Source organism: Aphelocoma coerulescens, chromosome 10 (assembly GCF_041296385.1).
Source record: "Aphelocoma coerulescens isolate FSJ_1873_10779 chromosome 10, UR_Acoe_1.0, whole genome shotgun sequence".
Taxonomy (NCBI): Eukaryota; Metazoa; Chordata; class Aves; order Passeriformes; family Corvidae; genus Aphelocoma; species Aphelocoma coerulescens.
In genome coordinates, this window is record NC_091024.1 from 19,396,432 (window position 1) to 19,410,530 (window position 14,099).

The following is a 14,099-nucleotide window of genomic DNA, read 5'->3' on the forward strand; positions in this document are numbered from 1 at the left end:
GCCGGAGCGCGGCGGGGCCCAGCGCGGCGCGGGGGGGCGCGGGGGGCGCGGGGCGGGCGGGGCGCGGGGGGTCCCGGGCGGCGGGGCCGGAGGGACGGACCGAGGGAGGGAGGGACGGAGGGACGGAGGGAGCGGCGCCCGGAACCGGAGCGCCCCGAGCGCAGCGCGCATGCGCCGCGAGCACCGCGCCGGCAGCGGGGCGGGGGCACCGGGCGGCGCGCGGCGCCACCTGGCGGCCACCGCCGGCAGCGCCACAAACCGGGGACAGCGGGGATAGCGGGGATAGATGGGGATAACGGGGATAACGGGGATAACGGGGATAGCGGGGATAACGGGGATAGCGGGGGATAGCGGGGGATAGCGGGGATAGAGGGGGATAGATGGGGATAGCGGGGATAGATCGGATAGAGGGGGACAGCGGGGATAGAGGGGAGAGCGGGGATAACGGGGATAGCGGGGATAGAGGGGGATAGAGGGGATAGCGGGGATAGAGGGGGACAGCGGGGATAGCGGGGATAGAGGGGATAGCGGGGATAGATGGGGATAGATGGGGATAGCGGGGGATAGCGGGGATAGAGGGGATAGCGGGGATAGAGGGGAGAGCGGGGATAGAGGGGATAGATGGGATAGCGGGGATAGCGGGGGATAGAGGGGGATGGCGGGGAATAGCGGGGATAGCGGGGATAGATGGGATAGCGGGGATAGAGGGGATAGCGGGGACAGCGGGGATAACGGGGATAACGGGCACAACGGGCACAACGGGGACAGCGGGGACAGCGGGACCCGCACCGGGAACGGGACACGCACCGGCAGTGGAACCCTCACTGGGAACGGCAGCGGCAACAGCACTGGGCCCAGCACCAGTACTGGCACCCCACAGGCACCGGAACGGGGGCGGGACCTGCACCGGCAGTGGGAACAGCTGCCGCACCGGGAACGGGAATGGGAGCGGCAGCGGCAGCTGGATCCGCACCGGCAATGGGAGCAGGAGCTGCACCGGGAGCGGGACCCGCACCGGCAACGGGACTGCCACCAGCGCCCGCATGGGGACCGGTAACGGGACCCGCACCAGCACCGGAACGACACCGGCACCGGGACCCGCGCTGGGAACGGGACGGGGACCCACACCAGTGGCAGCACTGGGACACGGACTGAGCCGCCGGTTCCTGCCCGGGCCGTGGGTGCCTGCTCGGTGTGTGCTCACGTGGGCGCAAAATAGTACTGAAATGGTGCTAAAATGGCAACAAAATAATAAAAATCGTTGCAAATATGGTAAATAACGATTAAATGGTCGAATTACAATGATTAGAATAGAATAGATCAGATCTTTAAGGTCCCTTCCAACCTAGCCCATTCTCTGATTCTGTGGTCCTAGAAGATATTATTATTATTATTATTATTATTATTATTATTATTATTATTATTAATAATGCAATATAATTGGTCAAATAACAAAGTAATAATCTATAACATGACATCACATAAACATATCAGAGAGCAGAACATCATGACATGACATCATAATATAGAATAGAGTGAACAGAATGAATAGGTGATCTTTAGGGTACCTTCCAACCCAACCCATTCCCTGATTTCTTGGTTCTATAATATAATATCAGCCACAAGAAAATAATGACAATAATAAAAATGATGCTGATGGGGGAGAGGGAGGGTCTGGCTGTAGCAAGGTGGGCAGAGAGCAGGGGGTTTGTCTTGGGGTCTCCCCTTGTATCTCCCACCCCGGGCTCTCCGGGGAGTCACAGGGATGGCATCACTCCGCTGCACCCTGCAAACCTTCCTTGGCTGCTCCAGGAGAGAACAGGACGGAGAGAGGGATGGGAGGGAGGAAAGGGCCATGGGGTGTCCCAGCACTGCTCCTCATCCACCACCCTGCTCCCTTAGCGTGGTCGGGTATCGGCTGGGCCCTGGCGCAGCCGTGCCCTGGGAAGGGCGCAGGCCCATGGGTGTGTTCCCACTGGAACGCCGAGGTGACACGAGGTGACACCGAGGTGTTTGTCACTTCCTGCCCCATCATGTATGTGAAGCAGGAAGTCTGGGTACCGGCCTACTGCTGGTTTTTGGCTGTCCCTTGCTTCTCCCCAGCCTTCGGCATCCCAGCCAGAATGCCATGGCATGGGAAGAGGTTGTGACGGCTGAGAGTGACACCCCATGGATGGATGTCCTGCTGGATAAGGGGTGAGGACTCAAAAACAAGCGCTCAGCCCTGGTCCTGCGTGGCTGGGACCTGGAGGGGATGAGGGGACTGGGGACAGGAGATGGAGATGGGTCTGAAGGGGGCAAAGGGACTGCAGAGGACAGGGAAAGACAGGGCACAGAACCAGGGAGATCCCAGCAGCCACAGGAGCGGGTTGCAAAGCCCAGCTCATTTTTAGGAAGCACATCCTTGCTCCAAGGGCGCGCAGGAAACATCCAGGGACCCGCTGCTGGATTCAGGCACCCCTTCACAGCCCCGAGTTCCCCCCGGGTCTGGGATGTTCCTTTGGCCTCGGGGAGGTGGGGAAGGGGCTCATCCTCTCCCAGCCTTCAGCAGAGCCGAGCCGGGAGGAACCGAAAGCAGCTCGTGCACCAGAAATACACCTGCAGTCACAAAGCCACGGACGCACGCCCCAGTGCCCCCACCCGGCACTGCCCTGCCCGCTCACGGCGTGTTTGGGGTGACTGCTAACCAGGATCCCACAAATACCCTCAGCACGGCACCGCGGGAGCCAGGAGTCCCCTCCCCGGGGCTGGGGAGCAGCAGGAGGCTGGTGGGTCTCAGCTCTTGGGGGAAAATCCAGGCACGAACCCAGCCTGGTGGGGAATCGTGCCCAGTGCCAGGTTTTCCCGGTCCATCTGACCTAGGAATAGGGAAACACTCTGCCATAGGGGTTTCTTCTTCCCCCTGAAGCCCCAAGACCATCGGCACCCCCAGGGATGGCTGGAAGGACAGTGCAGTGATTTGGCTGCAGCTGGTCCGTGAAGGATACACGGAGGGGAATCCTCTGGGCGCAGCTGCTGCCATGTCCCGGCTGGAATTTTTCCCTGGAAGTGTCTTGGTTTGAGGGTGGGTGGGCTCCTGGCTGGAAGGGAAGGATGGATCTGTTCACGGCGAGGCACGGATGGCCATCTCTCTGCCTTGCACCAGGAGAGGGGGCCCTTCAGCCGGCTGCGATCGGCAGGAAAACGGAAAATAAAAGAAAGGGGGGGAAAATGCAGCAGAGGAGGAGGTGAGGGTGAAATCCAGAGGGAGTGAAGGATGGGAAACCGCCTGCCCTGTCGCCCTGCCGCTCCTCTGCATCCCCGGCCGGCTGGCTGGGTTAGTCCCTGTGGAGCAGCGGGCTTGGAGCCTCCGAGGGATTCCGGCAGCGCGGGCGGGATGAGAAGTGGTGGGCAGGGAAAGGGAAGCGTTCCTGCCTGGGATGTACGAGACGGCGCAGGATGCACAGGCGGCGGCTGGGAACATCCCAGTAAAGCCAGCGTTACAGCTCCCGGCTCATTCCAGCCCGGAGAATCCACCTTCCAGCTGAAACCCCCGAAGGCAGCCGGGTTTGGCTGGTTCTGCGGCTCCCGGGGCTCCGGGGGCCGTGAGGGGTGCGGGATGCTCTGCAGGGGGGGTCCGTCTCCTACAGATGCCTCTCCCCAGATGTTCCTCCCCAGAAAAGTCTCCCAACGGCGGTAAACCCCGGTGCCCAGCAGCCGCGGGCAGCGGCGGAGCAGTGTCACAGGTGCCAGCGGAGGGCGGTCACGTCCCAGACGGCAGCGGGAGGGGACAGCAGCGCTTCGGTCAATGAGGATCCTGCTCCCTCCACCCCAGCGCTGCCTCTCGGGGCGCTCTCCGGCCATGACAACCCCAAAAGCCTCATTCCAGGTCTGTCCCGGGCAGCTCTCGTTCCCAGCATGTTTTTAACTGAAGGGGAGCAGGCTGGGCACACTGGCTCTCAGCGGGTGGCTTTTCACCTCTGGGGTGGGACCCCCTGCTCTGCCTGTGTCCCCCACCCTGACGGCACCAGCCCTGCTCTGCCCACCCTACTGGGGTTCAGCGAGCTGATTTTAGGGGTGTGAGAGTGGGGCAGACAAGTGGGACCTCTTGCTATGGGCCAGGGAGCACAGATGTGGGGGGGACACGAGAGCCTGTCCCTCTGTGTGACCCCACCTGCCATTGCTACACTGCCACCAGGGCCAGCCTTGGGGACATAGAGGAGACAGCCAGCCCCGAACTCATCCCGGCTCTCCAGCCCAATCCCTGCTGCCAGGGCAGAGTTTGAGGAGCATCCACAGTCCCCGAGGCTTTTGGCTCACACTGCCAGTGCTTGTGGGACCGGGTGGCCCCCAGCTCACGGGGCCTGCTCCCATCTCTCACCCCACGGAAGATCCTGCCAGGGTGGGTGTACATCCAGGTTTGAGGGAATTCCTGGGACCCTGGAGCTTTTCCTGAGCAGGGCTTTGCATGCAGGGAGGAGCTATCTCTGCATCTCTGCAGTGCCCTTGTCAGCCTGGGGACAAACTCCATCCTTACCCTGTGATTCACAGGTACCTTGTACCTCCAATGGCACAGGGCGATCAACCGGCCCAAACGCCCTTCCCGTCGGGAGGAGGGAGGAGGAAAAAGGGTTCACACTGATTTGGGAGCCCCACTGGAGCAGAGCCATGTGCCAGGTTTAATGTGCCCAGCTCCTTCAGGTCAAGCTCAGCTGCATCCACAGGTTCCACCAGCATGGATTGGAGAACCAGCATCTTCCTCACCCACCACAGAGGGAAGCTCCTCACCACTTCGGCCGGGGAAGGTCCCACCAGCTCGTGGAGGCTGAGCAGAGATTTATTTTTTCCCCAGAAAGGCAGAAACCAGCGTGGAGCTCAAGGCATGGCAGAGCCCAGTGGGGATGCAAAGAGAAAGACGGTGTTGGGGGGTTTCCTTCTGTCACCGGTGCTGGGGACAACCAGCAAAAGTGAGACACGCATCCATGGGGAGATGGCTCCTGATAACAGACCTCAAACAGCCAAAGGAATGCAATTAGAAATCAGATTCACTTTCAATCAGGAGGGCCATTAAATATTAGAGCAACTCCTCTCTTCCAGCCATGAGGAAGAGACACAAATGGTTGTTCTGGCCCGTTCTGGGGCTGGGGACTGACTTTCCCAGCGAGGAGATGCCAGCAGCCGGGATGTCTCAGCTAGAGGGAGAGGGGTGTGTGTGCCCACACCTCGTCCTGCAGGAATGAGGGTGCTGGCAGCGTTGCCCGCTTTGGAAGGGGAGCTGCAGCCCTGCTGCCATGGCTGGCCTCATGACTCATTCAAAACCGACCTTAAGAGCAATTGGCCATGGAGTGATCAAAGCTCCCCTGGCTTATCACTGCCCCATTCCAGTAACGAAATTCCTGCTCGAAGACTGCCTGGGGTGTAATTGGAGGGCTTAATTGAGGAAGGTCATTAAGGGCAGCAAAGATAGGGGAACTGGAGCCTCTTACCTACTGTGAGCTACTGAGGCTTTCATGGCTGTGATGGTGAAAAGGGGAGGTTCAGGTGGGATATCAAGGAAAGGTTCTTCCCCCAGAGGGTGGCTGGGCACTGAACAGGCCCCCCAGGCTGCCAGAGCTCCAGGAGCGTTTGGACAATGCTCTGAGGCACAGGGTGGGATTGTTGGGGTTGTCTGTGCAGGGCTGGGAGCTGGACTCGATGATCCTTGGGGTCCTTTCCAGCTCAGGGGATTCTATTCTATGATTTTATGGACTCCAGCAGGAAAGCTGGGGCCTCACGTGGGGTCTGGACTGCTGGACGGGATGTCCAAGGAGAAGCGAGCATGCAGGGATACCAGACCGAGGGCTCAGGGGTCCCTCCTGCCTTTGCAAAAGGCCTGGAAAGGTCTTCCACAGCTCCGTGGGATGGTTCCATCAGCATCAAGAGAGGGAGAGGTGCTGAATGTAGATGGGGAGTTACAAAGTGGCTGCTCTGCTTCCAACCCCATGAGGAGAAGGGAAGGAAAAGTGCCTGCCCATTCCTCTCCCCTCCAGCCTCTTCCCTTCCCCTGCTCCATCCTGACACAGGGGTGACTTCAGCCCTTGAAGAATGGATCTTGGGGAGACCTTCCACCAGCAAGAGGCTGTTCCACCCCACTAATGTTAATATTAAGCTGCTTATCTGCCCTGGGGCTATAAAACTCTCATCTCCAAAGGGGAAAAAAATTCCTGCTGTCCTTTATATCTGCTCCTGCTTATTGCAGCCTTATCAGCATGCCCAGCCAGCCTGCAGGGCAAGGGAGTCACGCAATGGCTGCAGCAAACGAGGCCTGTGGTCCCACAGCGGGCCCAGCATCGCGTGTCCCCGCTGCAGCGGAGTCACCGGGCCAAGTCCACCCCACGGGGACAACGTGGCACCGAGGAGTCCCTGGCAGTCCCACTGCTCCTCTGAGCCACCAAGTGAGGCACTGAGATCCACCTCCAGGGGATGGTCCAGTTTCCCCTGCAGCAGGTGAGTGCTGGCTTTGGGATGTCCCCTGTGGGAAGTGGATTTGTGACTCTGTTGCATTGCTCTGTGTCCTTTTTGTAGTTGGTGGAGCTGTTATTTGGCTGGTGAACCTCGTGGGTTGTCCTAAAGCAGGACCTGGACACACAGAGCCAATCCATTTCCCCCAGGCTGGTTTAGCGGGTCTGGACAAGCCGGAATCTCCCTGAAGTCTTGGGCAATCGACTTCCCCGTTCTCATCCCCACCACGCTTTAATTTCTGCCTCTTCTGGGAAGCTTTTGTGCAACACGCAATGAGTGATCGGCATTCGGACATCGCGGGAGCTCTGGTTGGAGCCGCACTGCTCGGGGGCTGGGGCTGGGGGGCAGAATCCTCCCTGGGATATGGGTTCAGGAGCAGAGCGTGCTGCACCGGGGGCTGTGCTCGTTCCCGTGTCATCGCTGCCGGGCGCGGGGCTGGCTGGGTGGCTCTGCGTGCAAGCTGCAGAGAAGGAGGCATCTGGCTCTGCTGGCATGGGCTGACTGGCGGCCAATGTAAACTCTTGGGTTTGAGCTGGAGCAATTCCTGTTCTCATTCTCTTCCTGCCATGAAAACACCTTTGTTCCAGCCCGGAAGAGCAGCAGCTCGGCTTTCTCAGCAGCAAGGGCTGAAGGTGTCCTTCCTCGTGTCCTTCAGGTGTCCTTCCTTGTGTCCCTCAGGACCAGCACTGATCATGGTGAAGGAGGTGGCTGAAGGCTCAGGTTCCACCTAGGGAGGTTTTGGATATTGGGGAAATTTCTTCACCCTAAAGGCGGTCAGTGGTGGAGTCACCATCCCTGGGGGTGTTAAAACATGTGGGGACACGGGTTAGTGGTGGCCTTGGCAGTGCTGGGCTTGAAGATATTAAAGCCTTCTCCAACCTGAAGAGTTCTGTGATTCTGTGATTCTGACACACTGATGGGGGCTGTGGGGTTACGGCTTGGGTTGGCTGTCCTTCGCCTGCCCGAGAGCCATTCCGATGATGCCTTTTCCTGGTCTTAAAATCAAGAGTCATACACGGTTAGAAGGGGAAAAGGGATTTTACCTTGGTATTTATTTTAAGGATCCTTAGGTGTACACGTCCAGGTCATATGCATCGAGATGCACCCCGCCGAGTCTATCTATCTGTCTCTCCCCCTCCCCAACATTGGGTATAACATTATAGGTTTTACTAATTAGCATATCTATCAAAGATTCCCCAGTGAGAGGCTCAAGTGAGCCCCCCTCCCCAAGGAACCTTCCCCTGGATGGTTCTATCTTGGTTTACACAATGTGTTCTGGAGAGGACCTTGGGGTCTGGGCCACACTGATCCCTGGCTATGAAGCTTCTAAAATGTTTAGTCTCTTAGCCTAACAAACAAGTCCAAGAATGTAGGCAAAAAGCACTGAGAATACAGAAGTTGTAAAAAGGTACAACAGGGGTATAAAAGAAAAGGCAAAAATCTTCATGGCATCACTGAAAAGATACAGTCTGAGACTAGATGTGGTGGAATGGCCAACATTTAATGGAATATCCAACACTAGGAACACCGGGAAACAAAAAAGGCAAGAATTGCTACAAAACGAAGCAGATAAAACAGGAGTCGCCACGGTTTCAGTTTATTACATCGCCCCCACAAATTTGTTCCAGACCCAGCTCTGCCGCAAGGACACCCTGGAGATGTCTGCTCCCACCACTCAGCTCCTGCTCTTCACGGGGAAGCGCTGCCTGACCTGGAAGTGCTCACACCTCTTGTGCTTCAGGGCCAGGCCGTAGAGCGGGGTCATGTCCACCTCGGTGCCCTCACAGACGCTGAACTCCAGCTGCTGGAGCAGGGTGGCCAGGAAGAGGAACACCTGCCACCTGGCAATGGTCTCCCCGATGCACCTCCTCTTCCCCAGCCCGAACATCAGCACCTTCTCCCCGTCCTCTTTGTTCACCTTGGTCCCGTCAGCACTGAGGAAACGCTCAGGACTGAAGGTTTCTGGGTCTTTCCAAAGCTTCCTGGAAGGGAAAACATCAGGTGTTGAGATGGTTTCTCCTGGTCATGGGTGTAGGGGGGGACACTGGAAGGAGGGAACTGGCAGGAAGAACATCCCTGAATTCAACAGGGCCCTCAGTTTGCTGCCTTTTCTCTGCAGGCAGGCTGACCCCACTCCTGCCCAGGAAGAGAATTGTGCAGGAAGGGACCTGTTTGTGACAGCAGGAAGGGACCCGCTTGTCACCGCAGGAGGGTTGGTGCCTCACAAGGGACTTACTCGTCGTGGTTCACTTGCCACTGGTTGATGAACACGCAGCGATCCTTTGGGATGTAGTACCCGTTCAACACCGTGTCCTGGGTCGTGCTGGGGAGAGAAAAGACGGAGAGCTGGGCAAGGCCAAAGGTTCTCCTGCATCCTCAGGGGACTGTCAGGCTGCTCCTGACGCTGCTGAGGGAAGGGTGTGACCCACGGGGGTGGTTTTGTGGGGGCAGCTGAGTCCTCCATGAGCCATAACAAAGTGCCTCAAGGCCACCTCGTCCCTGGAGCAGCTCTGCTAGCCCAGACCGTACCTGTGTGGGATGGCGAAGGGCACGAAGGAGGAATGCCTGAACATCTCCAGGATAAAGGCTTCTGTGTAGGGCAGCGTGCCCCGGTCCGACAGCCGCGGCCGCCTCTCCCGCCCGATGGTCTGGTCTGGGGGAGGTGGAGAGCGGGAAGAGGGTCAGGATCAGGGCTGACCAGAGAGGTTTGGCCCTGTAGGAAGGTGGTTCATGGGCTCACCGAGCTCTTCCTGGATCCTCTTCTGGATGCTGGGGTTCGTCACGAGATACAGGAGGCTCCAGGACAGGGCTGTGGTCACAGTGTCGAAGCCTGGGCAAAGAGGACAGGGTGTGGGTGAGTTCAGTGCAACACCCACCCCGGCCCACAGGCTGACCATCACACGGGGCAGTCTGGGGTGGCTGAGGAGGCAGGGGACATCTCGGACACACAGCAAGGCTTGGGGCTTTATTCTGCCACAGAAAACTTGGGTAAAATACCCTGCTCTCTCAAGCAGTCTCGCTCCTGGGTTGTGTCAGGTTTGTGCAACTCCTCCAGAATTGGGGGAATTTCCACAGCAAGGTGAATCAGCCCACAGACATCTCCCTCAGCCAGGAACCCTGGCTTGTGAGGCTCGGCTGAGCTATAACCCTCGCCCTTCACTTTTCCCAGAGCTGATGCCCCAGACTGGTCTCTAGAGGTGTCCCTGGAAGGTCCAGTGAGCAGGAGAGCGAGTGCTTAGACCCGAACCAGCTGCTGGGTGTTGGAAAAGGAAGGCTCAGACAGGAGGAGCCAGCGAAAACCTGAGAGCATCTGCCACAGCTGAGGAAAGGTGGAAAGGATACCTGCTCCAAAGAGATCATTCACGAGGTTGACAATCTTCTCCTTAGGGATCTGCGTGGCCGTGTTCGTTTCCACTTTTTTGTCCAGGCACTGCTGAATGAGGGAGTCGGTGATGTCCCGGATGTTGTTCTGAGAGGAAGAGGAGACAAGGTCATGGCAGCAGGACTGGCAGAGGAGTGGGTGGGAGTTCCTGAGCAGCCCCACCCGGTGCTGGGGGAGTCCCTCAGCTCCCGTGGCCCCCATGGAAACAAGGAGAGGGTTCTCCGAGGAACCTGAGCACAGAGCAGATGTTCAACCACTGGACTGGCCACATCACACAGGGAATGCAGGAGAAGCTGAGACGCTCATGAAGCTGAGTCAGGGGAGGTTCAGGTTGGATACCAGGGAAAGGTTCTTCCCCCAGTGGGTGGCTGGGCACTGAACAGGCTCCCCAGGGAATGGGCATAGCCCCAAGGCTGCCAGAGCTCCAGGAGCGTTTGGACAATGCTCTGAGGCACAGGGTGGGATTGTTGGGGTGTCTGTGCAGGGCCGGGAGCTGGACTCAATGATCCTGGGGCCCCTTCCAGCTTAGGAAATCCCATGACTGTACAATATTCTATGATTCTGTGAGAAGGAGGACTGGGGAGAGACAATGGCCATTGCTGCCGTGAGAACAAAAACACCTGCTGATAGAGACGGGAGGAGAGCAGGGATGCACCTTGGTGCAGGTGAGGGACCTGCAAGCCCTTACCTCGTCGTAGGTCTCGTAGTGCTCCTTGACCCTCTTCTGCAGGAAGCTGAGGAAGTACCTGTTGAAGTCTATAAACAATTTCATGCTGCGGCTGGGGAGGTACTGGAGCAGGGGGATGAAGTCGGCGGGGTTGCCAGCAGCAGCCACATCAGTGAACTCCTGAGCTGAATTCACCAGGCTGAGCAGCTCCTGGTCGTCGTGCTCGTAGCGCTTGCCGAAGCACATGGCACAGATGACATTGGCCACCGACACCACCAGGTACCGGTGGGGGTCAAACCTCTTCTCCTCCTCCATCAGCTGCAGGAACTTGGTGACCAGGTACTCGGCCTCCTTGGACACGTGCTCCTCCAGCAGGCAGGTGGAGGACGAGGTGGGGCTGGGGGCGATGGAGAAGCTCTTCAGGGCGCTCTGGGCCAGCTTCCTGCGCGCTTTCCACACCTCCCCGGAGTCGGGGCTGAACGTCAGGCTCTGCCCATCCGTGACGAAGCGGAAGCTGTAGAGATCCGGGCGGCCCATGAAGTCCTCTCCTTGCTTGACCAGGGCTTGCCTGATGGTGTCCAGCCCGCTGAGCACCAGCACGGGCCGCGTGCCGATCCGCAGCTCCATCACGTCCCCGTACTGCCGGCTCAGCCGCGTCAGCGCCAAGTGCGTGTCCTTGCGCAGCTCCAGCACGTTCCCCACGATGGGATACCCTCGGGGGCCCGGCGGCCTCTGCAGCCCCTTGGGCACGGGCTGCTGCTGCTGCAGCCACTGGAGCAGCAGGAACACCAGGCAGAACGCGGCAGCCACCAGCAGCACCTCGCTGGCCGACACCGCACCGTGGCTCCCCGCCGCCAGCGACATCACAGCCTTCAGCATCGCCGCCGGCACGGAGCCGCCCTAAAGGAGGCGAGCAGAGCGAGGGGAAGGGCTCGCATCAGCGAGGGGCTGCGTGCTCTGGGTGTTCCTGACACCGGCACGGGCAGCGAGAGCCCTTGACCAGCTCAGCGGCTGGAGCTGCCCCTGCAGCACCGGGGGTTTCCAGGGGCACAGCTGGAGACCTCAAGAGACTCCAAACACACCCACCCATCCCCTAAGGGCCTCATCGACTCCCTGGGCCTTCAGTGACACCCTTCTCCCCACAGAAGACCCAAGCCCCCAGTGGCACAGCCGTGGCTCCTGCCCAGGGAAGGCAGTCTTGTGAAACAAGGCATGGAAAACTGCAGCTCAGCAAATCCCGGGGAAGCAGGAGGAGAGGAACAGCGGCTCCTCCGTGAATGTGGTTCCAGGACTACCAAACCCATGAGGAGTTACAGCCATGAGGATGAACCTGCCGGCCACGAGTCCTGGGGGACACGGGGAGCAAGGGTGCCGCAGGGCTGCTCTGTGAGAGCACACAGCTCACTGGGTGAGCAGGGAGACCCAGACATGGCCTTCCCGGTGCTGTATCCATGTCCTACCCCACCACACACACAGGCTGTCTCCTACCTTCAGGTCCTTGGGCTGGTTTTACTGCCCAGGGCTCCCAGCACAGATTGGCAGAGAGTGCCTGGCACTGGGAGCAGGGGGGATTCTCCTCTGTCTCCTGAACCTTCTTGTCCTGTCACCTCATTCTCCTCTGCCTGGTCCTTCTTCTCCTGCCACCTGGAAGTCCACGACTGTCCAAGCTCTCCCCTCACTGCACCGCTGGGTATTTATCTCCAGAGGGACGCTGCAGAAGCCCTTGGGAATAGCTACCCATTAACAAATGGGGCCGAGCCTGGCTGGAGCCTGCCCAAGAAGCCAGGGAGGAGCCTTTCTCCTCTCCAACAGGCTCTGGGGCATGAATGGTGACTTCTCCTCCTGCCCAGGGCCCTAGAGCCTGCAGGGGGGAGGTAGAAGGGGGTCCCTAGGAGAGGGAGGAAGAAGGGGGTCCCTAAGCCCTGCCTTGGGGAGGATGTAGGACATGCTCTCAGCATCGCATCCCTATGGAATGTGGGTGCCAGCATTTCCCCAAAAAAACTTTTCTGGGCTGGCCAGACTGTTCCCAGCAGCCAGAGAGGGCTGCCACCTCCATGGCCACTCTGGAGGTGCTGGGAGCTGCAGGCTGTGAGCGAGGGGAGGCATTTGTGGCGAGGCATCCCCAGCCCTCCCCATCCATCCCTGGGGAATCATCCGGCAGCTCCCACGTCCCGGTAGCGGTGGCAACAGGATCATCCGGGCCAGGGGCAGAGCCAGGGCCAGGTTAACGATTGCCCAGGTTTGCGTGAGAAGGCGGCTGGCTCGCTTCCCCCGGCTCCTCCGGGGCAAACAGGCAGCGAGGAGGAGGAGGAGGAGTGGTGGGGCAGAGGGGAGGAGGTGAGCCCGGCAGATAGGAGAGGTGAAGGGGCAGCACGGGGCAAGGCTGGGGCAGTTCATCCCCCCGAAAGCACTGGGTGACACCCGATGGGGAAATGCTCGAGCCAGCGGGGCTGCGGCTCTTGCCAGGGCAAAATTCAGGGGAGTTTGGCAAGTGCAGCTGGTATGAGCAGGAATGAGCCAAAGCTTTTGGGGTTTGGCCCGAAGTTGCACTCAATCTCTGAAAATTCCAGTGGGAATTTGGCCCAGGTAAAAGTTGAGCTAATATTTAATAAAGGCTTTCAACATCTGGTCTAATCGGGCTCGTTAATAGCAATGACGCCGTTCATTAATGTTTGTCAGGAACAGTTACAAAACCCCGGCTGCTCATATTCCTGCTGATAACTCCCAGGAACGCCGCAGCCCTCCCTTGGGAACGCTTTTGGGGAGGCAGGCTGCAGGAGCAGGGCTTGCCTGGCAAGCTGGATCCAGCCAGCGTCTTCCATCCCCGTGGATCTACCCTGATCCATGGGGTTGGGTTGGGGATGGAGGGGCTGGGTGACTCCCCCAGCAGCATTTCAGACCTTGGTGGCCCTTGTGCTGATGCTGAACCCACCCACACCCCATCCATCATATCCCAAAGCTCTGGAGAAGCTGGGGAGGGTCCCGGCGAGGTTCCCCAGGACCCACCTGCCCCTCCTTCTCCCCTTCCCAGCCCTCCCCGGCTCCTCGGTGGCTGCCAAACCCTGCGAGGGCAGGGTGCCTCCTGATGGGAACAGCGTTAAGAGCGGCTGCCTTGCGTGCCAGGCAGCCTCACACCCCAAAAACACCCCCTCACCCCCGGCTGCCGCCCCTCGCCGAGCCCGCGGATCCCTGGAGCTGGCTGGGAGCAGCCGCGGGGACGCTGCCGGCCCCCTGCCCCTGGTGGGTCTTGCGCTCCCGTCCGTGGGCCACCATCCGGCGGCACGGGCCGTGCCGGGCTGTGCGTGCAAGGACAGGCGGCAGCGGGAGGGTGACGGTGCCCGCGTGCCCGCGCACGAGGGACACGGACCTGTGGGGGACACGGAGGGTGCGGGCATCCCGGAGCGCGTCCCCGCACACGGACGCGGCTCCGTGCGTGCGAGGCGCGTGTGCAGCCTGTCCGTGCGCAGGGACAGCGGGTGGGCGCTCGCAGCGGCGCCGGAGGGACGTGGGGACACTGGCACAAGCACACAGCGTGCCCACGCGCGTTGTACGAGGTGCCTCGGTGCCAGA

The 14,099-nt window shown here is 59.7% G+C and overlaps 1 protein-coding gene across 1 annotated transcript; it reads right to left on the bottom strand.

Moving 5' to 3' along the window:
- Positions 1 to 7,962: 7,962 nt before the first annotated feature.
- Positions 7,963 to 12,207, bottom strand: LOC138116387 (cytochrome P450 1A5-like). The gene is made up of 7 exons (XM_069025667.1): positions 12,018 to 12,207; positions 10,551 to 11,429; positions 9,823 to 9,949; positions 9,221 to 9,310; positions 9,010 to 9,133; positions 8,717 to 8,803; positions 7,963 to 8,462 (listed from the first exon to the last, which is right to left on the bottom strand). Exons 2-7 carry the CDS (start codon positions 11,406 to 11,408, stop codon positions 8,156 to 8,158), a joined length of 1,593 nt encoding a protein of 530 aa, XP_068881768.1. The 5' UTR covers positions 11,409 to 11,429; positions 12,018 to 12,207; the 3' UTR covers positions 7,963 to 8,155.
- Between the last annotated feature and the right edge of the window lie 1,892 nt (positions 12,208 to 14,099).

Coding starts and splice junctions, on each gene's coding strand:
- LOC138116387 (XM_069025667.1), bottom strand. CDS start 11,408: ATGCTGAAGGCTGTGATGTCGCTGGCGGCGGGGAGCCACGGTGCGGTG. Junction 9,311..9,822: donor GAATGATCTCTTTGGAGCAG/GTATCCTTTCCA, acceptor CTCTTTGCCCAG/GCTTCGACACTGTGACCACA. Junction 8,804..9,009: donor CCCTTCGCCATCCCACACAG/GTACGGTCTGGG, acceptor TTCTCTCCCCAG/CACGACCCAGGACACGGTGT.